At 50.2% G+C, this 22,648-nt stretch overlaps 4 protein-coding genes across 10 annotated transcripts; 1 reads left to right on the top strand and 3 right to left on the bottom strand.

Annotated features, from left to right (window-relative positions):
* Window positions 1-372: 372 nt before the first annotated feature.
* Window positions 373-2,439, bottom strand: GABARAP (GABA type A receptor-associated protein). The gene is made up of 4 exons (XM_017667005.2): window positions 2,232-2,439; window positions 1,596-1,674; window positions 1,338-1,456; window positions 373-865 (listed from the first exon to the last, which is right to left on the bottom strand). Exons 1-4 carry the CDS (start codon window positions 2,319-2,321, stop codon window positions 800-802), a joined length of 354 nt encoding a protein of 117 aa, XP_017522494.1. The 5' UTR covers window positions 2,322-2,439; the 3' UTR covers window positions 373-799.
* Window positions 2,440-3,548: 1,109 nt separating this feature from the next.
* On the bottom strand, window positions 3,549-9,531 carry CTDNEP1 (CTD nuclear envelope phosphatase 1). Of its 2 annotated transcripts, XR_005063565.2 has the most exons (9): window positions 9,104-9,531; window positions 6,380-6,446; window positions 6,165-6,283; window positions 5,871-5,942; window positions 5,341-5,457; window positions 5,004-5,115; window positions 4,757-4,811; window positions 4,490-4,574; window positions 3,549-4,183 (listed from the first exon to the last, which is right to left on the bottom strand). XR_005063565.2 is itself a non-coding variant. In XM_017667003.3 (8 exons), exons 1-8 carry the CDS (start codon window positions 9,203-9,205, stop codon window positions 4,123-4,125), a joined length of 735 nt encoding a protein of 244 aa, XP_017522492.1. In that variant the 5' UTR covers window positions 9,206-9,521; the 3' UTR covers window positions 3,549-4,122. The 2 variants fall into 2 exon arrangements, 1 of the variants encoding a protein (XP_017522492.1); XM_017667003.3 differs by lacking the exon at window positions 4,757-4,811 and having other exon boundaries at window positions 9,104-9,521.
* Window positions 9,353-16,042, top strand: ELP5 (elongator acetyltransferase complex subunit 5). Of its 6 annotated transcripts, none has more exons than XM_037026807.2 (8): window positions 9,353-9,482; window positions 10,659-10,719; window positions 10,802-10,882; window positions 12,520-12,740; window positions 13,853-14,085; window positions 14,687-14,782; window positions 14,923-15,023; window positions 15,662-16,042. In XM_037026807.2, the coding sequence occupies exons 1-8, from the start codon at window positions 9,452-9,454 to the stop codon at window positions 15,774-15,776; spliced, it is 939 nt and encodes a 312-aa protein (XP_036882702.1). In that variant the 5' UTR covers window positions 9,353-9,451; the 3' UTR covers window positions 15,777-16,042. The 6 variants fall into 6 exon arrangements, with proteins under 6 accessions (XP_036882702.1, XP_017530720.1, XP_017530718.1 ...); XM_017675231.3 differs by lacking the exon at window positions 9,353-9,482 and adding an exon at window positions 10,054-10,505 and having other exon boundaries at window positions 13,904-14,085; XM_017675229.3 differs by lacking the exon at window positions 9,353-9,482 and adding an exon at window positions 10,054-10,505.
* Window positions 16,043-16,282: 240 nt separating this feature from the next.
* Window positions 16,283-18,659, bottom strand: CLDN7 (claudin 7). Its single transcript, XM_017675189.3, has 4 exons — window positions 17,979-18,659; window positions 16,959-17,123; window positions 16,759-16,843; window positions 16,283-16,659 (listed from the first exon to the last, which is right to left on the bottom strand). The coding sequence occupies exons 1-4, from the start codon at window positions 18,199-18,201 to the stop codon at window positions 16,497-16,499; spliced, it is 636 nt and encodes a 211-aa protein (XP_017530678.1). The 5' UTR covers window positions 18,202-18,659; the 3' UTR covers window positions 16,283-16,496.
* Between the last annotated feature and the right edge of the window lie 3,989 nt (window positions 18,660-22,648).

Raw genomic sequence — 22,648 nt, 5'->3', positions numbered from 1 at the left:
GCTAAGTGAGATGCAACTGAAGATAGGGTCCTTTTACCAGCTTCCCCACACAAAAATCTCTTAATCCAAAATGTTATAACTTGGATATATTCATCTAAATTAGGTACTTTCAAAGTTTCTGCACAGGAACCCACAATAAAACACAGTATTTTTTTTTTAATGTCAGGACCCAATACGCATATAAAACTGAAGTTTCATGAAATGATACTGAAGAGTATTCCATCCGTCACAACAAAAGCACTCTTTTTTGTACAAGGAAAAACCCAACATCAACAGAATAAACCAAAATAACATAACTATCCCTCCAACTCCCTTTCCCCACCACTGATGACCAAAAAGGGGGGGAGGGGAGCAACACAAAGCAAAATCCAGTTCAGCTTGGTGGTTTCCTCTTTTATTGATGTGCCTCCTACCTTCCTGGACAATTCAGTCCCTTCCATCTACCGGCAAAAAAGTAGACAGTAAGAGGAAGAGATTGTTGGGGATTTGAGCCCCTTGGGCAGTTAGAAGGGGAACAGAAACCAAAAGACTCACTGGATGTGAGACTGACAATCAAGAAGTCTAAAGCAGAGTGGGAAAGGTGGTAGAGAAAGGGGAAGAAGAGAGAAAGGAGAGGTACTAGAGGCCATCTCCCCCATTAGCCCCTCCTGCTGAGAGGCTGGAGGAGGGCCTCAAGCATTAAGAAGTGCAGGTCCTGAAGAAGGGAGGTGGTGTTTGAACCTGAAGGAGTAGTAGGTCAAGAAGGGAGGCCACCTCTCTTTTTGTAGAATAAGACCCCCCAACCTCAGGCGCAGCAGCTTCACAGACCATAGACACTTTCATCACTGTAGGCAATGTATAGAAAGAAGTCTTCTTCATGGTGTTCCTGGGGTGAGAGCAGAAAATGATGATGCTCTGGCACCTGGGCTTTAGTTACTTAAACCACCCACCACCCAGACACATTCTTTAAAAACCATTCTTTTTGAAAACCCTAAATATCAGTGCCTTGACTCTCCCTCACCTCCTCTAGGCCCCAGGAGCCAAACGGTGTATTATCCCTAGCAGCAGTTCTAGGCAAAAAGAATACGAACTGTTCTCTGCTGCCTTGGACTGGGGAGGGAACTGGGGGTGGGGGTGGGGTCCAGATCAGAACAGATGCTTCAGCTCACTGCTCCCTCTCTTTACTCCCACTGCCCTGTCCAAACCCCCAACCCAGGACTATCTGGAATTATTAAGGCCAAACATAAAATTGAAAGCTGAGCAAGCCAGCTAGTCCAAGAACTACTGACCTAAAATTTCTTCCCCTGAAGCTCTTCCAACTCCTTTTCAAAACCTCCAGAACTTCCCAGTCACCATACCTGGTATAGTTGACCCATTGTGGCACTGGTGGGTGGAATGACATTGTTGACAAAGAAAAACAAGGCATCCTCAGCTCGGAGATGAATTCGCTTCCGGATCAAGAAGTAGAACTGACCAACTGCCAAAGATACAAGGTGTGATAAAGTGCAGAGGTCACAAATGCCCTCAAAAGAACAGCTGCTATCTAAGCCTCCTCCCACAGAAAATGCACTCCCACCAGCAAGAAGCAAACCTGAATAACTGGGTCAGGTTCCCACCTGTGAGATCAGAAGGCACGAGGTATTTCTTTTTGTCCAGGTCTCCTATCCGAGCTTTGGGAGCCTTTTCCACTATCACCTGGAAAAAGGGAAAATGAACATTAGGAGACCTTAGGTATACAGCCCCACAACCCCGTCTGTCAAGAACTCAAGCAGCAATATTCCTAGTGCCCAAACCTACCCGACTCATTTCTCTTCGTCTCTGAACACACTGTGCAGCCCTGAGTACAGATTCAGACCCCACTGATTCGAACTCATCTAAACACCCAGGATCCGTGAGCAGGGCCTCATCATAGACAACTATCTTAATCATACGTGGATGACTTGTCTGGGTCGACTACAGCTTCAATCTCAAAAACCTAGCTAGCTGGGGCGAATGACCATGTGAAGTTCAGCCTGTCAAACTCCCTACAGCCCTCCAAACGAATCCCAAAGGTCTCTCTCTCTCTCTCCCATCTACATCTCCTAACCCCCAGCTCTCCAACTACCTTTCCCTCCGGCCCCAGTAACAGCAGTTTCGGGCTCGTTCCCAACCCCGCCACAGGCGGCAGCCTAATGCCCGCGCTGCCCGTCCCGGACCCAAGCCCAGGCTGTGGCGTCAGCGCCAGCGCCCTCGGCCCAGGCTACTGTCCTCACCGGAACCCGGTCCGGGTATTTCTTTCGGATCTTCTCGCCCTCAGAGCGGCGCTTCTCGAACGGATGCTCCTCTTTATACACGAACTTCATCCTCCCGGGAACCGGGCTGGACCTGGCTGGGCTGAGGGATCCCGGGGGCGGGGGCCGGGACGGGGGGCGGCGGCAACGGCTGCGACGCGCGGACTGATAGAGCGGAGCGATCCCAGGACTTACGCCACTTCCCTATTCACCAACCCCGCCCCCGACCATCCGGGACCTCCCGCCTGCCATGTTACGCCATTAGCGCAGCCGCCCTAACGCCCCTACTGACTACCCCTCCACCTCACGCCGTCAGCGTAATCGCTTTGGAATCAATTTGTGGGCTACGCAGGCGGCGTAGCAAAGGTGGTTGGCTTTAGCTATTGTCAAAAGAATCCCTGAAAATCTATTTTCCGACCGTTCTCCCACGGAGCTGGACGAAAAGGGCTTAGGAGATGGTAATCATAATTTGAAACCTCGTTCTCTAAAAGTTCTTTTTGGAAATAACGATGGGGGACCGGGGGGGTTTGGGGGAAGAGGAGTTCATTACAAGGATAGCTATTCACAAAACGTGTTGATACGCTGAAGGCGGCTGTTGACACCAAAACAAAGTAGTACCCGAGGGGGGAGGTGGTATCGGGATACAAAAAAGGACAGAAACGAGATACGTATTTGGAGAAACGCTCAGAACACTTGAGCTCTACGAATGAATGGGCCAACAGGGACCGTGGAGGAGGTCTCGAAAGGTAGGGACTACGTCAGCGCGGAAGGACATTTTCAGAGTATGGGTCACTGAAATCATGTGATCTCAGAGAAGGGCGGAGCGTCACGTGGCGGGTGCGAAGAAGTAGATCCGGCTTCGGGGAGGGCACTAGAGAGGCGGAGCCGGCCCGGGCAGCTGAGCGGGTGCCCTGGACACCGCCGCCTGGGGGCAGCGCCCGCTTAGAATGTCCACGTCAAGCCCCCAGTCACAGCTCAGCTTTTCCAGCTATGTGCCCTTCTTGCGTCCAGGTTTCTCCTCCCTTCATACTGTGTCCTACTGCCCCGAAGTTCAAGTTCCTTCAGCATACACAGCTGTCCTTTCACTCCCTGCCAAGGCACCCATCCCATCACTTAAGACCCTTCGCGCCAAAGCATATGATGTCGAAATTGACTACTCCATCCCCGCAACGCCACCACCACCTTTCGCCCCTGCGCTTCGGGACCAACAGCAGTCTCTCCTCCCTGCCTAGGGAACAGGGTGGATGTGAACAAAGATACCCTCCATTTCCCATATCCCACAGAAGGACCTAGGGCAACTTTGTTTCAAAGTTATAATGCATGGTTTAAAAGAGAGGAAGGAAAATAAAGAGAAGGCTGGTTACAGGTCTGAGGGAATCTAGTAAGAAGGGGAAATGGAAAAATATGGGGGAAGGGAGGACATGTTTGGGGAAAATCCAGTGGCCCAAAATCCCAGTTTCCCACCCACAGCCCAGCCCTTGGAGTGAAGAATTAGATCAATTTTGTACAAGAGTTTTTAAAAAATCAAATCACAACAAAGCTGGCTTGGCTTTTCTTTGAGCCTCCTGGATTACCAAACGTCTGTCTCACTTTGGCCAGTCCTCTCTCTCCACCAGATACACTGTTTCAGCTCTCCTAGGCTTCCGCTTATGTCCCAGTCTGGGGTTTCCAGGGAGTGCGAACACGAAGTTAGAGTGAGGCTGCTTCAGAGTGTGGCCCATGTGTCCATCCAGACTCCATACAGAGGAGAGGGGTGGGAGGGGCAGACCCTGCCCGGGCAGTCCTCACCATTGGACAGGGTATCAGTTGGCATCCCAGAGGGCTTACCCTCCCTTTCCCCCCCACCCCAACTCAGGTGGAGGGGGAGCAGCTGTCACCAGAGCCTATGTTGGTGAAGGTTTCGGCTCAGCACAGAACGAACATCAGCGGTGAACCTGGGATGACAATAACTTGCATTGGTAGAGTCCTTATAGTTGACAGTCTCACACCAGTGTTTGGGCAGCCTCACTGGAGATGTGGGGCAGAAATGATCGCCATTTTCACATGATGAGACTGGGGTTTAGTTTGCCCAAAACCCAATGGCTAAAATTGATGAGCTTTAATGTAAGAAAAACTGAGTTCAAATGCTAAACTCTTAAGGGAAGAGAGATAAGTAAGTAAAACAGGACAAACTTTTATTCCCTCTTGGGATCCCCCACCTCCTCCTTTCCTCAGAAATCTAAATGTCTAGCTTCCCTTACCTGAGGGCATCCAGCATCGGAAGCAGGTTGAGAAGGGCGGTATCACTGGGGTCACTGAACCAAGATTTGATGGGGATGGCATTGTCTAGGGTGGGTGAAAATGCATATGAGAAGAATCACAGAATTCAAGAGAGGGTGTTTTTCCTTTTATCTGGGGGTGGGAATCATTACTTTAAAATATATACCTCCCTCTCATCCATCCCAACTCAACAACCTGAGTAAAACCTTCCTGATTTATCCTCCAAAATAAAATTAAATTTTAATCACCATATCTCACATCAGCGTGAGGCTTCTAGTCAAATTTATTGCCATGGTGTCTCACCTGAAGCAAATTTGATATGAGAAATCTGATTTAATAAAATGCATGTGTAGGAGAGGGGGGTCATCTCATTTAAAAGAGTTAACAACTTGCATCCTGACCTATGATAAGCCAGGGAATCCCAGCTCCAGGAATTCAAAATACCTCCTCAGAACCACTTCCTGGTCTTGCCAGACTCACCACCTTCCCCCATACCTGGATGGCTCCTGTAAGCTCCTGGGGAGTTATCCAGGATCACAATGCTGGAGAGGTCACTATGGACCACAGAGAGGTCCTTGATGTAGCTGCCCAATTCCAAAGTGCAGTGCTGGAAGGCAGGGTGAGCTAGGCATCAAAAGGAGACTCGCCCTCTGTGACAGCTCCCCCAACCCCAACATGGCCTTGGGCAACAGCTCCCACAAAGGGGATTATGTAGTATGACACCCACATCCCCCTCAAGGTCCGATTCCAGGGAAATTACCTCCAACTCAGACCCCTCCCTGGTGGTCTGCCTCCCGAGCCTCACTCTTAGACCTGCATTCTAGCCCTTTACCTGTCTGTAGTATCTCCTCTTGAGAATGCTTCTGCTATTGTCCAGTTTATCTGCCACAGCAGAGCCATAAATCTCCATGCTTGCTGTGAACACCACTAGCTCGTACCACTGGCTTACCTGAAACAGATCATGGGAGAGGGAGGTGTCAAAAGAGGTGACCATTCATTTAGACACAGTTTTCTTTCACTAGGACTCCAACCTAGTCCTTTAGGCTTTATAGCAACATCAAATGTCTCTGGGGACACAAAATTCTGAATGCCCCCAAACCTTCAAACTCAGAGTTTCAAGCACCATACACCCTTAAGATTCGGAGATGCAAGAACAAATGAGCAGGAAGAATAAAATTACATCAGCACAACAAAAGAACCAAACTACTAAAAGCTACTCTCCAACCATCCCACAACCTCCCCTCTCCGAAACTCCCCTTACCCACTGCTCCTCCCTCCTTACTTTCTCCAAATCCTCTAAATTCCTAGAGCCCTAAAACCAATCCTTCAGCACAGAGCTCCCTTTGGCTTCCACAAACTCACCACTTCTAAGAAGAAATCCACGTGGGGCCTCTTGTGTACAAAAAACCGGACGGGATGTTTGTCTATTACCACCTACAGAGGAACAGGGAAGGGCTGGGGGAAGTCCTCAGCACCACAGCACAGGCATGAAGGACACCTCCACCCTCCTACTGCCTGCTTCCATCTTCAGACAGCTGCTCATACCAAGGCACGGGGGTAGGGACCAGAAGCTCTGGGAGTGGGAGTGGGAGAGGCAGTACAGGTCTGAGCAGAACAGCAGACAAAACCATTCCATCACTTCCCACCCCGACACACCTTGAGGATGAAGTCAGGAGGTGTTCCAGGCCGGACCGTGGGCCTCAGGACCCCATCATGATGGGAGTGAATAAGCGTTTCATCCAGATCCAGCACCAGGATCTTCCTCTTCACCTGGCCTGAAGCACATGGGGAAGGTATAACACCAATCAACCTCCAGCCCAGACCCAACCCTTACCTCACCTTAAAGGAGTCCTCCCAGCCAGCATACTCACTTAGCCGATTCCGGGACACGGGAGATAAGGGAAGAATATCATATCGAACAGTTTGGTACTGAATTACCTAAGAATAGCAAGACAAAAGATCAGAATCCTTGACAAGGAAATCTTTCCCAACATGTGCTAATACATAGCACATACTGAACATTTACCATATGCTGGACATGGTGTGATTTAAGGTTATTTCACTTAATCCTCAAACAACTCTAATATTGTTTTAAGAACAAAGAAACTGAGGCTTGGAGAGATGTAACACCTTGCCTAAGACCACACTGCTAGGAATTATCTTATTTAGTTGTCTGTCCCCCCCCAGTTAGAATGAAAACTCAAGGAGAACATAGATTTTTGTCTCCATCAAGACCGTATTCCTAGAACACAGTAGCAGGATGGTCAGTTAATATTAGAATCGATTAAGTGAGGGAGCCAGGATTGTACCCATGTAGTCCAACCTAAGAACCTGCCCTCTTAACCAATATTTATTCTTCTGCTATACTGCACAAAGAAATGCACAGCCCTCCCCACCTCCATCCCAAGGATTCTTTGTGACAGCTCCCATCACCTCCTGTTAGGAACTGAAAGCCTCAGATTCCTTAGTGGACAGGAAGTAGGAGTCAGGAGGGGAGATCCTTGGGTCCCTAAGGGGAACAGAGGAGGGAATCCAGGGGTTGTCAGGTCAACTAAGTTCCCCTGGCTAGGGGCCAGCAGGCCTATTTTAACCAGCCACCTGTCCACTTCTGTCTCTACTAGCCAAGTCACAAGCTGCAGAGAACCTTAGCCCTCTGAGCAGCCTCCTTATCCTGGTACCCAGGGCAAGGCAGAGAACACTGGAAAGTCCCACCCACCAGGCAAAATGATAGGCTATCCAGAGGCCCAAGTGAAGTAAGGGCTATGAGAGAGAGGTGAGGAGGGGACAAGGACATCCCCACCTCAACTTTCCAGCTTTCCCAGCCATCTCTAGAGGCTCCTATTGCTTAGCATTCATCTCTCTCCCATGCAAAGCCTGGCAATTCCCTTCTCTGCTCTGCTCTGCTCTTCTAAGCATAGACAAATGCTCTTCAGTTCATCCCTAGGCCCTGAGCCTCACCAAACCAGGCTCCACCCTTGCAAACCAAAGGACCCTCTTCTCCCTCTAATCCCAAAGCATCTGCCCTTCTTTTCTCCCTGGCCCATGATGAGGGCTGTAACAGCTCGGGTGTCCTGCCCTGCTATCTCGGGTTGCACATGCTGGGCATGCAGGGAATGCTCCAAGCATCTGCCAGAAAGGGGGTAGGGAAGAGACCAAATTGGAAGTGAAGGAAGGGAAGACAAAAGGCTGTGAGGTCAGTGCTGCCAGAGGAGAGTAATTTTGCAAGTAATTAGCTTCTGAATGGGCCACAGCAGTACTTCCTATACCCAGAACAGAAAGCTGGTATGTTAAGGAATGAAAGGGGGATGTTCAGAGCAAGGCCAGGCAGAGAGGACTGCAGGTAACATGTAAAGAAAACCCAAGGAGAACTAGCCCCACACTTCTCAGCATCTCTGACCCCAAATTATTCTTGGCTCCCAACTCTTGTGTCAGGGAAATAGTCCTGCCTACAACCATGACCACCCAGAAACAATTACCACCCAAAATCAGTAAATGGAAGGAACAGACTGGTAAAGGAGACCCTGAATCCAAGGCCAGGCCCATTCCCCCAAATCAGTAAGTCAACCACTACTACCACCCGGGGCATTCTGGAAATTCCTTGACCTGGGCAACCCCTGCCTGGTCTTCTTTCAAGTTTTACTGAAATGTGCCAAAGAGTACAAAATGAAGAACCTCTGCACACCAGTTCACCGAATTCTCCCCAGACTCCTTCAGAGGATTCTCCCCAGTGATGATGAACACATATTCATTAAATGATGCTAGCCTAAAGTTGACCCTGAAGAAAAACTGTGAAGGGAGGTACCCAGAGATACTTGGGTATATGCACATAATCCACTGCCCACAGTATCACTCTCTCACAATGCTAAGGTCTCCTGAAGAAACAACTGTATCCTCAGATTCAAGCCTACAACTGACAAGCACCATCTCCTGAAAGGGAACCCAAATTTGAATAGGCTCCCTTCCACAACTTAAGGAACCCAAACAAAAACATCTTTCTTAGTCTCTGGGTCTCAACAACTCCAGATACCTACACTCACACTGAAATAAGTTTTCAGGGCCTTTTTAGAGAATTCCCTTAATGTGAACGGCAGGGGTTTTTCCTTCACACCCAGGGCTTTTCCCAAGTCCCATCCTTGTTTGTCACATAATGCCCTCCCATCCGCTCCCACCCTTGATACATAAGCCTGTCTCTTCCTTGTTCTAAGACCAAACACACACAGATGTTCCTAGTAACAGGAGGGTCTTTCACAAGCCCACATCGACATATCTGCTGCCATCAGACAGGTGTTCCCCGCCTGTCGGTTTCTTTAGCAACAACTCTAGCTTTCTTAAAGGGAGCCCCACCCACCACCCTAGCCCTCAAGAGTTGCCAAATCCTGTCTCCGACGAGGCCCCCCGATGTCGGTTCTACCCCCAAGAATCTCCCTCTTCCCCATCTCACCCTATGCCCAGTTAAGGGCACCCTAATTGTCTAACGGGAGAAGCCGCCTCCAGGACTCCACTCCTAAGCCTAAACAGAAGCCCGACACTTTTCGAAAATCCGTGAGCACCGCTGACAGAGCCCACCACCACCACCAGCGCCCACCCAAGCTCACCGTGCGGATTTGCCTCCGCAAAAGGTAAATGAAGAAGCTCCAGAGCTTGGCGGCGAAGGCCACGAACGTGCGCAGCCCCAGCAGACACTGCGTCCGCATCATCCCGATGACCCCGGCACCGCCGGCCCCGGGGCCCCCGCGGCCCAGCTCCGCCAGCCCCCCGGGGGCAGCCCCCCGCCGCCGGGAGGGGGAACGGGGGCCCCGGGTGGCAGGAGAGGCTGCAGAGAGGGGCACGGAGCGGGCGGCTCAAAAAGCCACCCCCGACGAGGGGAAAGCCCAGCAGAACCGGGAGCTGGGGGACAGGCGTGGGCAGCCCGCAGGGTCCCACATGGGCGGAGAGTGGCACCGATGGCTTCGCGAAGGTTGCCGGCCGAGACAGGTCGGGCTAGGAAGGGGTCCTCCGAGACCAGGAGGGAAGGGGATTGAGAATTGGGGGAGGGGGTAGTGGGGGAAGGGGCTAGGGGAAAGGGAGGGAGGGAGGAAGGGGGAGGGGGAGGGGGAAGCGGAGGGTGGCCTGCTGCGCAGGCGCGCTAGGGGGCTGCCCGCAGGAAAGAGCGAGCGGGCGGGGGGGGGGGGGGGGCGATGCGCGAAGGGCTGCGGCAGCGGAGAACCTGCCCGCTGAGCAAAGGAGCGGGGAAAGAGGGGGAGGGGGAGCCGAAGGGCGCGGATGGCTGGACCGGAGCGGCCTCCCCCTCCCCGAGGTCGGAGGTGCCTTAGCCGCTGGGGAACGGGGCTGCAGCCTCTGCAGCTGGATTTCCCACTCTGACGGGCGCCATTTTACCGCCCAAAGGACTCCCTCCTCCTTTCTTCCCCCCTCCTCTTCCCCTCTGACACTACTTCCGGTGGTGACGTGTATTCGCTTTACCGGGATTACTGTTCGACCTACTCGGTCTATGGGGGTGGGAATCAGGAAAGTGGAGTTAGCTCCGCTCAAGGCCACAGTCTGGCGCACGCGCGGAAGGTGGCGGTGGGGCGGAGCCTGGAGCGAATCAGGCCCCGCCTTGAGCTGAGTGGGCGGGACGGAGTGACGTCACGTGACCCGGAGGTTCGGCCCGTCGGACCAGCTCGAACCACATACCCCTTCTCCTACCGGCTACTGCCCCAACGACTCTTCCCATCCTAGTCTTGGAAAAAGTGTAGAAAGGGCCGTCGTCCCTACATCCATGCGGCAGGGCTAGGGAGGGGCCTTTCTGCGACAGCCCCTGAGTTATTAAACATAATCACTACCTATTCCCAGACTATGCCAGGTCCTAGTCGTGGGAGGAATCATGGATGCTCCGCCCCTTTCACCTAAGTGGTAGGGGCCAGCGGGCCGTGACGCCATCACAGGGCGTCTGAGAAAAGACAAGCGAGTTGGAGATGGAGTCGCTGTCAGCTCTTAGAGGCTTGGTGCTGCTGCGGGGTGAGGGTCAGAGACACGGGGGATTCCAACCAGGCCCAAGGGGCGGAAGTGGAGAGGAAGGGCCATGTTGTCACAGGCTAGGGGTGGTCGCGACTGGTTCGTGAAGGCGGAGACCACTGTTCTCACTCTTTATCCGTCCCTCGCTCTCCCCAGACTCCGTGGAGTGGGAAGGGCGCAGTCTCTTGAAGGCGCTTATCAAGAAATCAGCACTGTGGTGAGTATATCGCAGCATCTCCCCGTCCTTCCCGGGAAGGAAACGTGGGCCCCATTCTGACACTCTCTCATCTCTTCCTCAGTGGGGAGCAAGTCCACATCCTGGGCTGTGAAGTGAGCGAGGAAGAGTTTCGTGAAGGTTTTGACTCTAGTATCAACAGCCAGTAAGTACAAATTGGAAGGGAGTTAGTTGGGTGTGGGACCTCTGTTGCTATGGAACTTAACAGCAACGAGGGCAGAACATGGTATGTAGTAGCAAGCTGTGTAGATATATGGATCTTTTAGGGGCAAGAATAAGAGGAATGAAGAATGGTGATTATCTGGAGAATCCAAAACAGAGACTAGAGAAGAGAGAAAGAGTAACGAAAGGCCAACGTTACAGTTTAGCCCTGGAGGGTAAGAATAAACATGTTCTATTTTTCAAATTACTCAGAGTCTGGCAGCTTAATCCAAAAATGGATTCCAAACTTGTGTGAAAACTAACTGCAAGCATCTGAGGAACTTGTTGTAGAGGCAGAGGGAGCAGCTTGTGCAAAGTTATGGAAGTATAGAAAGCATAGGTGATGATGGGAGGTGGAAGAGCTACCTGAGGTCAGACAGACAAAAAGGTAGTTGATAGTAAATGGTCTTACAGAGTTGTGAAAAGGAGTTAAGATGTTATCCTAAAGGCAGTGGGGAGTCATTTGAAAATGTGAACGAGTGATAACATCATGCCTGTTACTCCAGTGACCGAAGTATGGAGAATGGGTTGGAAGAGGGCAGCCTGGAGGTAGGGAGACCAAATGGAAAGGCTATTGCACTAACTCACGTTCGCTCAGATCTGTATGTACTAAGTACCAGCTGTGAACCAGGTGCTCTACTAGGAACTGGAGATACAGCAGTGAATGAGACAGAAATGGTCCCTGCTCTCCTAAGTCTTTGAAAATAATGATAGGAGATGACAGAGGCCTGGCTTAAGGAGTGACATTAAGGATGGAGAGTTTAGGACAACTGTAAAAGGACTTTAACAAATAGAATTTCCAGGACTCCAGATTCATATAGTGGAGGAAAATATCCAGATCAGGAGGTCCCTGAACCCACCTATGTTGCCTGGTTACAGAAAATTACTCCTGGCCTGGGTGGCTCAGTGGATAATGATAATAGTTTACATCTGTCTGTTGAACCCAAAATCTGTGTCTATCATTGTGATAGAGGTGATGCCATATGTTAAGATGGCATTCACAAGAGAAGCAGAAGATAGAAAGGAGATGTCTGGGAACAAGTTTTGCCACCATGAAGCTTTCCCAGGATTTCTAGCCCATGCCAGACTCCTTTTCCTGAAGTGCTATTTTATCTGGAGTTAGTACCACATGACTTAATTCTTGACCCTCTCTAAGCTGTTTAATAGGCAAGAACTTGACTCTTTTCTCTTTTTCCATCCAAAGAATCGTACACTTAAGACACCACTCAGGAGGTATTTGATAATGACAATAGCTAACATTTATCAATCATTTAGTATGTGTCTAGTAGTGAATGTCAGAAGTTTGATATCCCTGTTTTGCAAATGATGAAATTGAATCTTAGAAAGATTACTTAATTGATCAGTTTGGTGACCTTAGGCAGGTAGCATAGCCAATCTTGGAGCTCCCAGCTGTCTGATACCAGAGTCTATGCTCTCAATCATATTTTACTTTTCAGTATTGTCTTTCACTGATATTTAGGGTATTAAATCAAGAAAACAGAGCCACAAAGATCAGAGAATGAAATAAAAGATTGTAGGGAGGGGATGGTATGATATTATCTCCTATTTTCCTTTTTGCAGGCTAGTTTACCATGATTTCTTCAGAGACCCTCTCAACTGGTCAAAGACTGGGAAAGCCCTTCCTGGGGGACCCCTGGGAGCCTTGAGAGCTGTGTGTGGGAAGACAGATCTTGGTCCTGTCACCATTGCTCTTGATTCACTCAGCTGGCTGCTGCTTCACCTCCCCTGCACCACACTCTGCCAGACCTTGCATGCCCTGAGCCATCAGCACTCCCACCATGGTGAGATCCCTCCTTCATTACTTCCCCTCACACATCTCCCCCTGCCAAGGAACAAGGCTCTTTCTACCTTAAGGGAAAACTAGGGAAATCCAATTGGATCTTCTTCCATTTCCTTAACCTTTATTCTAGTTCTTGACTTCTGCGTAATACATGACACAATCAGTTCTTTCTTTTCCAAGTCCTTTCTTACTCCATTTCTTTCATTCATTCAACGGACACTAAATATATATGTGTCAGGTACATGGGAAATAATGGGAGAATAAAGACTTAACAGTAATAAGGTCCTTGCCTTCCAGAGCTCAAAGTCCCATAAAAGATATAGACAAGTAAACAAGCAGTTACAAGATAGTCTGATAAAGGCCACAGTGACAAAGGAACATGCCAGAGTACCTTAAGGAAGGAATGTCTTGAGAGTCAAGGGGTCAGACAGGCAAATTTGACCATGCAAGAGGCACTGGGACTAGCCCTGAAGTACACTATGGCTTCTAGAATGGGCTTTGGAGTCATATATCCAGGTTTATATTAAGGTGCTTGACCTCTTAATGCTTCAGTTTCCTCTGTAAAAGTTGAGTTTATAGTATTCAAGTCTAGTATAGGACTTCATAGTATTCGGATGAACCAATTGTAATTGCTATTTTTGTAAGTCAGATAAAGTCAAATGTGAATTAACAGCAATTTCCTATGATTCAACCTAAAAGTGCTGACTTTCATAAGGGTTGAAAAACTGAAAGTGTTTAGTGCGGTGCCTGACACTATAAATCCTCTGAAAAAGGGAGGGGGAGAAAAGCAGGAAATCAAAGGAACCTTGACTGTGATCTCAGCAAGTTCCAACAACTGCAAGTAGTTCAGTATGTAAGAGATGAGGCTGAAGAGTAAGCAGAGACCAGATGATGTGTTAATTCAACACTGAAGGCCAATGAGGAGCTCCTGAGGATTGAAATCAGAGCATACTTTGATCAGATTTACATTGGAGTAAGAAAGTATGTTAAAAGTGAGGGCTGAGAGAGGCTCAGAGCAGGGCTGTGAAACTGGCCAAGATAAGTTGGGGTTGTGATGGAGCTGTGATGGAATGTAGACCTCACCTTCCTTTTTTTTCTCCTATTTGTTCCCAGGCCCCCACCCTAATGCTCCCTTTTTGCCCTACATTTTTTGTCCCTCTCCAGGTGACAGCACTCCAGTGCAGCATGTGCATGTGCTGGGCCTACTACATGAAGAGCTTCATGGCCCAGGTCCCTTGGGAGCATTGAGCAGCCTTGCCCAGGCTGAGATGACCCTGAGCGGTACAGTGGGCCAGGCCTCAGCCCACATCCTCTATCGGAGGCCCCAACAGCGCCCAACCCATGAGGTCAGGAGAAGCACTGGAGGTTGGGGTCAGACAGAGGGAGGTCTGGATGAGAAGAGCAATAAAAAAGCTGCTATGATCGAGTACTTCCCTGGGCTCTTATCATATCAGTTTCCTTCATTGTCACAGCTACCCTGTGAGGTAGATGTTTTTTATCCCCATTTTTCAGGTTGGGAAATGAAATCCAGGAAGGTTTAAATTTAAATCAGTTAACCCAAGGTTACAAAAAGTTAGTGGTAGAGCCAAGATTTGAGCTCAAGATGCCTGACTCAGATCCTTGACCTTAACCAATGAAAGATACTGTCTTTTAGAAAATGGAAAAGGAGAAAAGACTGGGAATGATTACTAGGGGAGAAGAAACAAGTCCACATAGTGGGGTTTGAAGGAGGGGTGAGAAGTGAAGAGCAGAAGCTGAAAGCAGCCAGTTACATAGGTAATTGGGGATTTGGGGTGCTAAGTATGGGAACTTAGCTGACTTTTTGTAAGTCAGACGTACGTAAGTACTTACATCCTGTAAGATGACGATGCATATAAGAACCAAGTTCTCTCTGGTTTGTTCAGTAAGATGGAAAACGTCTTTTTGATATTCCTTTCTTCTCCCCAGACTCTGTGGTACTCCATCCTGCCTGACTTCAGCCTGGATCTCCAAAGGGGATCCTCACTAGAGTCCCAGCCCTACCCAGATCTTCACACCCCCCCGGTATCTAAGAGGGCTAGGGCCAGAACAACGGGATGGAGTTTGGGGTCTGGTGAAAGGAAAGAGAGAAAAACTGCAGACGTGGGGGTGAGCTCAGGTATTCCAGTGATGGGGCAGAGTGGCAGCATCTTTTGTACCTACAGGTGGACCCTATGACTCATTTGACTTTTAACCTTCACCTGTCCAAGAAAGAAAGAGAAGCCAAAGATAGTCTGATCCTGCCCTTCCAATTCAGCTCTGAAAAGTAAGATTGGGGCCTGGGTGCCCAGGTGCCTCTGTAGAGCCCAGCATCTGGGCCTGAGAGATGGAGCAACAGCAGGTTATTGATTAACCTCTCAGAATTTATAGGGTCTGAAGTCCACCTCCAGAGACAAGTCCAAGGAGTGGTTCTCTACCCACCCATACCCCAGAATGGCAAAGGGCCTTTGTCTCTTGTCTCTTTAAGAGCCTTGGGTCCCAGCTCCGTGGTTGTTCCCAGAGCCATCTGGGCCTGGGCTGAACCAGACGGGACCCTGGGGAAGTGGCCTTATCTCCAGGCAGCAGTGCTAGGATAGGGAGCTAGATGGGTGTGGCAAATGCAGGTTAATAAGGGCTTGGGGGATGCCTGTTGTTCCGTGCCCAGTGTGTGGGTGGGGGAAGCTAGACTACAACAGGATCCTAGCCTGCAAGCTGCTGAAAATTTAGGGTATTAGGACAGTGATGCACATATCTTTCTCAGTACCAAATGGTGTTTCAGTACCAACTAAACGGACCAGGAAAAGGGACTTGGACCAACAAAACATGGAGACCAAAGAGGGAGTCACAGTCACTGGGAAGTGGGTATCCAGGCATGACCTGTTGTCCACCTGCATCAGCACCCATTCTCCCCTTGTCTCTTCTCAGACAGCAGGCTCTACTGTACCCTGGGCCAGGCCAGGCTACCAGCCACATCTTCTATGAGCCAGATGCTTGTGATGGCCTGGACCAAGAAGACCCAGATGACGACCTAGATATTTGACTGTTCAACGGATTTGATTGGACTGTAATTGGAAGCCGGGGAAGAGGAAAACCTGGGGCCCATAACCTTCCATTGTTTACAGTGGCCTTACCCTGTCCTCCCCCACCCTTTGTTCCCTGGGTCTATGAAGGCCCTGCCCTGTGACGCCATGAGCTAAAGGAGTAGCTTCCAATCAGGACAAAAACTGGATGATGGCAAAGGGGAAGGTGAGAGAGTAGAACTTCTCCCCACACTAATAAAATATTTTTTTTTTTAATTAAAGAAAACTTTTTGCTACCTATTTAAGCAAGAGTTGGGAGTGGAAGGGACTGGAGGGTGAGAATGGATGAGGGAGCCAAGAACCTGAGTTACTTAGAATTTAGGCCTGAATGACAATGAAATGGCGGAACAGGAACAGTTTCGCACATCAGTGGTACTGTGTGTGTGTGCCTTTTTTTTATTTTTAATATACGTAGGTGCGCTTCAGGTTGTAGGGGAGGGGTTTTGCAGAGCAGATAAAAGCCTACTTTCCAAAACATACTTTTTATTATTGTACAAAAAGCACACCCTCCCCTCTCCCCCCACCCCCACGAAACTGTACATGGTGTGCAGGGCTGGCGTAACTTAAAGCTCCTGCTTCACGCCCCCTGCCTGTGGGCTGAGCTTTCTGCCCCAGGGCCTTTCAGTTGTTTGGGCACACCATACCCATAGCTGCCAGGCTGGAAGCAAGGGGTTCCCAGCTTACACATATTCCTGGGCGGAGTTGGGCTTAGGGTAGGAGCGGGGTGCACGGTACCCAGCTTTGCTTTCACTCCCAGGGCAAGAACAAGAGAGCAGTGCACCTCCCAGGAGAACCAGAGCAGACCCTGCCCAACCAATGAAGATGGCAGGACCAAACTCGTACCTGTGGACAGAAGGGATTGGGGTCAGAAATCCTGGCCTGCCTCTCCCTAGCCCAGGACCCCACACATGTCCCCTTTGGAGGCAGGGTTCCCATACTTACTTGGTGTTCATGGGAATCAATGGGTTATAAAAGTCTGAGACAATCTTGTGGCCGTACCAGGAGCAAGCTACCAAGGCAGCAAGACCTAGAGATAGAATAGGATTCAGATATTGTGAGCCCCCAAGCCACTTTGCCCACTGTCAGTCCTCCAGGATAGGAGATAGGAGAACCCTTGGGCCCACCTTGAACCTGTTGCTCACCTGCGAAGATGAAAATGATGCCTCCGGTCGTGGCTATACGGGCCTTCTTCACTTTGTCATCTCCCCCACAGTTTGTACACTTCATGCCCATTGTGGCCACCGCCATGGCCAGGAAACCCAGCACCAGCGATACCACCATTAGGGCTCGGGTGGCCTGCATGGCCGCTGCGAGGAAGAGGAAAGGACGCCGTCATTGCTGGAAATGCAGGAGGCCCTTGGACAGCTCCAGCCATTCGGTCGCTCGTCGCACCCACTAAGTGGCCGGGCGCTGCAACCCGCCACCGGCCAGGGTCTCCCTCTGCCCCCCAAGTCCCAGACCAAAGCGGGTGGATCCAACCGCTCCCGACTCTACTGCCGTCCTGCTCTGCCCCGCCCTCCCAGCGGACGGATCCGCCCGGGGCACAAGGGTTTCGATGAAACTGCCCGGCTAGGGGGAAGGGTAAAACAGAACCGCGAAGAGAAGCTGAGGCAGCGGCCGGAACCCCGGCCCGCAGCTGATGCCGGCCCACGTCCCTACTCTGACCCCACTATCGAGGCCACGCGTTTTGTGGCTTCGGCTAATCGGCCGATAAGATTAGAGGCCGCAAGCAGCAGACAGCGGCCCACGTCTATCAGAGTACACGGCTCCTCGGCTCTCGGCCCGATCCCGCGGCGGCGTCGCCCCGCCTTTTGTCCGAGGGGAAAAGGGCGGGAGACCGCGGAGGTAATTGCCTGCCCAAGGGGTTGGGGGAGGGGAGGCCCCGGCCTAGTACTCCACTTCCTCGAGGGGTTGGGCCCGCCCGCCCTGCTTAGCTCAGCCGAGGGGCGCAGCAGTCCGGGGTGCGCACCCACGTGCAGCCGCCAGGACTCGGGCCCGCTCCTGCCCAGCCTCACTGCCCCAGTGCGACCACTTGCGCCGCCTCCTCTCTCTGCCAGCTCCCGGGCAACCCAGAGCGTCGGGCTGTGGAGCCTCCCTGTCCCGCACTCCACCCCGCAACCGCGGCCCTGGGCGCGTCCGCCCCGTCGGTCCCGCGGTCTTACCCGGCAGGGCGAGCACCGAGTCGTACATTTTGCAGCTGATGATGCCCGTGCTCTGGGTAATGCAATCCATCCACAGCCCCTTGTACATGGCCTGGGCTGTGATGATGTTGTCGCCCGCGTAGGAGCTCACCTGCCACTGCGGGATGGCAGTGGATGCCAACAGGCCCACCCAGCCCAGCAGAGCCATGGAAAAGCCCAACAGCTGAAGGCCCGAATTGGCCATTTCCGCCCTCAATAAAGACTGGGGACGCCGGGTGGGTGATCCTGCAGTTAAACAAACCAAACTTGGGGGCCAACCCCACAAAAGACAACTTGGGGTGGAGTTTTAAATCACCCAACAAGACAGAAAAGTCTTTGGCTGAGTGCCTGCAAATCTTTTCGTCACCCGAGGTGAACACAAATCGATCCCTCCAGGCGAAGCGAGGGTCTCACAGCACAGCGAACAGGCTACGGCCCGCGGGGACTTGTGGCCGACAAAAGCGATCCGCGAAGGTCAGGCGGTTTCCTCCAGTGCTCACGGCGACCCTACCCAAACAAAAGGTAAGGGGGCAATATGGGCGCGGTCCTGGGTACTGGAAGGCCCCAGAGTGCCCTGGGCTGTCGGCACGAAGCTGCAGAGCGAGGGATAAGTTGCTCAGCGGAGAGGGAAGGTGCGGGCGGACAGGTGCGCGCACCTGAGTATATATGCAGGGCGTCTGAGGCGCGCCCCCGCGGGCACCGGGAGCGCGGGGTGGGGCGGGACCGGAGGGGCGGCCGAGAGTGACCTGACGTCACCGAAGGGACACTCACCTGAGCCGGAAATCCTGGCCTCCCCCCCACCCCCCCGTCCTTGCCCAGGAAAAGAGGAAGAAACCTGAGCAGCAGGGTCACGCCCCTTCATTTGTGGGGCTTTGACCACGGGTGGGGAGAATGTGGAGACTTCTCCGAAATTACAAGCTCAGAGTCAGCACCCCTGGACTGGGGTTCCCTCTGGCACCAGGATGCGCCTTCCTCTTTCGCCAACAGGTGCGCCTGGGACTCTGCGGAGCCACCGGGCGGGGGTGTCCCTGGCCAGCCTTGGCTCCTCCTTTTCCCCCCGCAGACACTCTTGGCTTCTACTCTGGGATCTCTTTGTCCCGTCCTGCTTTTGCCCCCACACTTTGCACTTCTCTTTCATCAGCCTCCTAGCAGGTTCCACCTTCTGGGTCACTGGCTCCAGTCCCTCAGAACTCCCCACTTCAGCAGCCTGCTTGGCGTCTCAGCTCCCGGAGCCACTGCCCCCACAACTCTCCGTGGCCCTCCCAGCCTGCCCTCCAACAGACTCCCGTGGCGCTCCAACACCCCCTCTTCTTGGCCCCCCATTCCAATCCCCGACATAACTTCAAGTCTGGGTCCTTCTTGCACAGCAAGGGTCCTTAAAGCCGAAGGAAGAAACTTATGAGGCCAGAAGCCAGAGCAGGGTGGGGAGCAGGGTAAGGCCTAGGTCAGAGTCCTGGCCACTCCCATCCTTCCCCTCTCTTGGAGTCTTTCCAGACCTGTCCCTACCATACCCTCATCCCGAGCCAGGCCCTGCCTGTTTTTGCAATGCCTGCTCGGGTTTGTCCTCCCAACATCAGACTCTCATGTGGCCTTTTCAGCCAGCAGACTCCCACCTATTCCACCCCCGCCCCAGTCTGCCTTTGCACGCCACCACCAGTGCCCAAGGACCCAGCATCACCAGTTAGTCCTTCTTTTCATCTTCCTGGGTGTACATTGCTGCTCCACTTCTTGCCCAGCTTCCTCCCAACCTATCTCTCTTCCCACCTCCTCATGCCTCAGACACACACCTTTCTACTGTCTCTCTCTCATTTCATTTTTCTCTCTCCCTTTTTTACCTGTTCTCTCACATTTTCCAGCTTAGTTCCTCTCTTTCAAACATTTCTCTGTCTTTCCTTCTTTTATTCAATAAACTCACTAAAGGGCCTCATACTAAGCTAATTGGTCAGCTTTTCTGTAATATAGACACTTTAGTGAACAATTTGTTATCCATTTTTATTTTTCTACTTTTGGTAAATGGTGAGTTTTTTTTCTTAAGGTGCTTACTTACTAGCTGTAAAATTCCATGTTTCTCAGTAGTATCTCCAACTCCTCTCCAAGATCACTAACACCATCACCTCTGCAACTGCCTCCAAACCAATCCCTGCTTCCCTGCCTGTCCTTCTAAAATCTGTTCTCTGCAAGTGACTTTTTTTTTCCCTTTCAAACTTAGCTCTTATCACTTCCTATTTAAAACCCTTAGAATCTTCCAATGGCACTGTTTTGTTCCATTTCCCTCATTGGATTTGGCCAATAAATGCTACACCAGGGCTTACCAGACCCGGTGCTGTGGCCACACAGCTCTCTCTGTTCCTGAAACATACTCTGTTCCTTCTCACCAAAGTGCCTGTGCACATTCTGTTCTCTAGGCCTGCATGCTCTTCTCCATTTATCCCACCCACCTTCCTCTACCCTTCTAACCCCCTCATCCTTCAGTCATTAGCTCAAATATCCTTTCTCCTCAGAAGCCTGGCCTGATTCCCTCCCTCCAGACTGAGTCAGATCACCCGCTGAATGCTCTCACCGCTACTTGTACTTTACTTTCAAAGCTCTTATCACTGTTTGAAACTATTCACTTGGTGTGGTTATTCATTCAGTGTCGGTCTTCCCACTGTATTAGAAGTTCCAAGAGAGTAGAGGTGTGTCTGGGTTCTTTCGCCAATAAGTATTTGATGAATGAATGAATACATTGCAAATTAACAATATTTTCCTCCACTTGTTCAAAAATATTTTCTGAGTATCTGTGTAATATACCAAGGACCATGCTTGACACTAGGGATACAGCAGTAAACAAAATAGATAAGGATACTGTGCTCATGTAACTTAGATTCTAGAGGGAGGAAACAGGCAATAAAGGCATAAACCAAATAGTGCATGTTTGGAGGCAATAAAATGGGAATATGACAAGGTTGGGTCCACTTTAAGTGAGGTCAGGAAGACCTTTCTAGGAAGTGACTATTAAATAACAAGCCAGCCATGACAGAAGCAAGTTACAGGGCATAATAAGTGCTAAGAACCTGTGTTGGTTGCCCTTTGAGACTTGTAATATTAATTTAAATCAGGATCTCTCAGCCTCAGCACTATTGACATTTGGGGCCAGCTAATTCTTTGTTATGGGTGACTGTCCTGTCCAGTATAGGATGTTTAGCAGCATCCTTGATTTCTATTGACTAGATGCCAGTAAAAGCCATCCAAAACCCAAATACGACAATTAAAAATGTCTCCACACATTGCCAAATGTCCCGGTGAGGGAGGAAGAAAATCAGTCCCTGTTAGGAGCCACTGATTTAAAGTGTGACCAGTCAGCATTACTGTGAACTTCCTGCTGTAGTAGCCTTCAAATAAACAGTTGGGTACAAGGGGCACATACATGAGTGGTTAGAATCAACCAAGGTTGGGGTTTTGCTGAAAAAAGAGAGAAAGGATTTTAAGGTATTTGCATAAGGGCGTTTTATGTGTTAGATCATGGATATAAATTGGGTATGAAGGAGAATAAAGTGTTGGTAGATAGTGAAAAACTGATGGAGTCAATGGTTTAGAAGTCTCCATGGGGTGAAAGGCATGGGGATACATGACTACCTGAGCTGGAAAGCTAGGAAGTGCTCATCAGAGGTGGGAGGCTTGAATCCAATAAATCGGAGGAGGTTGTTTTTGGAGATGACAAAGCCTAAGGTAAAGGCCAAAGAGAAAGATCACTGGAGGTGAGACTGGGCTGAGAGGCTGCAATTAGATGGAGCACCCCAACGGATTTTGAAGCCAACAATGGCAATAGGAACATAGGTGTAAAGAGGAAGATGATTTAAAGTGTGATGATGCAGGAGCTAAAGTTACCAGTGAATGTAGGTGAATGACTAGGCTGGAAGGTGCCAACAATAATTAGAGGTAGTGGGTGATACACACTTCCAGATATGAACTTCAAAAGAGCAGAGGACTTTGAAGGATGAAGGAAGAATAACGGTCCAAAAGTAGCATTGGGAAACAACATTCCCAGCGCCAGACCCTGAGTTATGTAAAATAAGACCAAACTAAGCCTTATTAGGAGAGCTGCTGGGTAGCATGTGCTCCAAGATAGCCAGGTTTCAGTAAGATCTAGTAAAGGAACGTTCAGAAAAGAAACTGGATATAAAAAGACAATGACAGACATTGAGTCCAGAGGTCACAGTGCAAGAGTTTGAAAGATCAAGTCTGGTTGGAAGACTGGGTCAGCTTAGGGGATATACACTACAGCATGAGGATGACGGTTGATATGATAATTTAGCAATCTGGTATGCCAACCCAGCCAACTCGTTTGTTTCTGTGGGAAAATGTATTTTGCACTCTGGAAAACTGACAAATAAATGAGCTTTGGAAACTTGCAGTATTATTTTAATATTGTGTGTTATTTCTCAAAAGCTGATCATTATATTATTGGTCAGAACAAGAAGTATAGGTCCAAGGCAGATAAAATATTCCAAGTTCTAATTCTGCCTCATTCAGGAATTTATTCTTGGGCCTCAATTGTCTCATCTATAAAATAGGAGTGATGATATTTTGCCTTCTTAGGAAATAAGAGGATGGGCCAGATGGTTTCTTATGGTTAAGCCTGGAGTGTACAGTTGAGATAAGGATCTTGGAGA

The sequence above is a fragment of the Manis javanica genome, chromosome 4 (genome assembly GCF_040802235.1).
Source record: "Manis javanica isolate MJ-LG chromosome 4, MJ_LKY, whole genome shotgun sequence".
In the NCBI taxonomy this organism is placed as follows: domain Eukaryota; kingdom Metazoa; phylum Chordata; class Mammalia; order Pholidota; family Manidae; genus Manis; species Manis javanica.
Note: the sequence above shows the minus strand (reverse complement) of the source record. Positions and strands in the feature narration are given on the sequence as shown.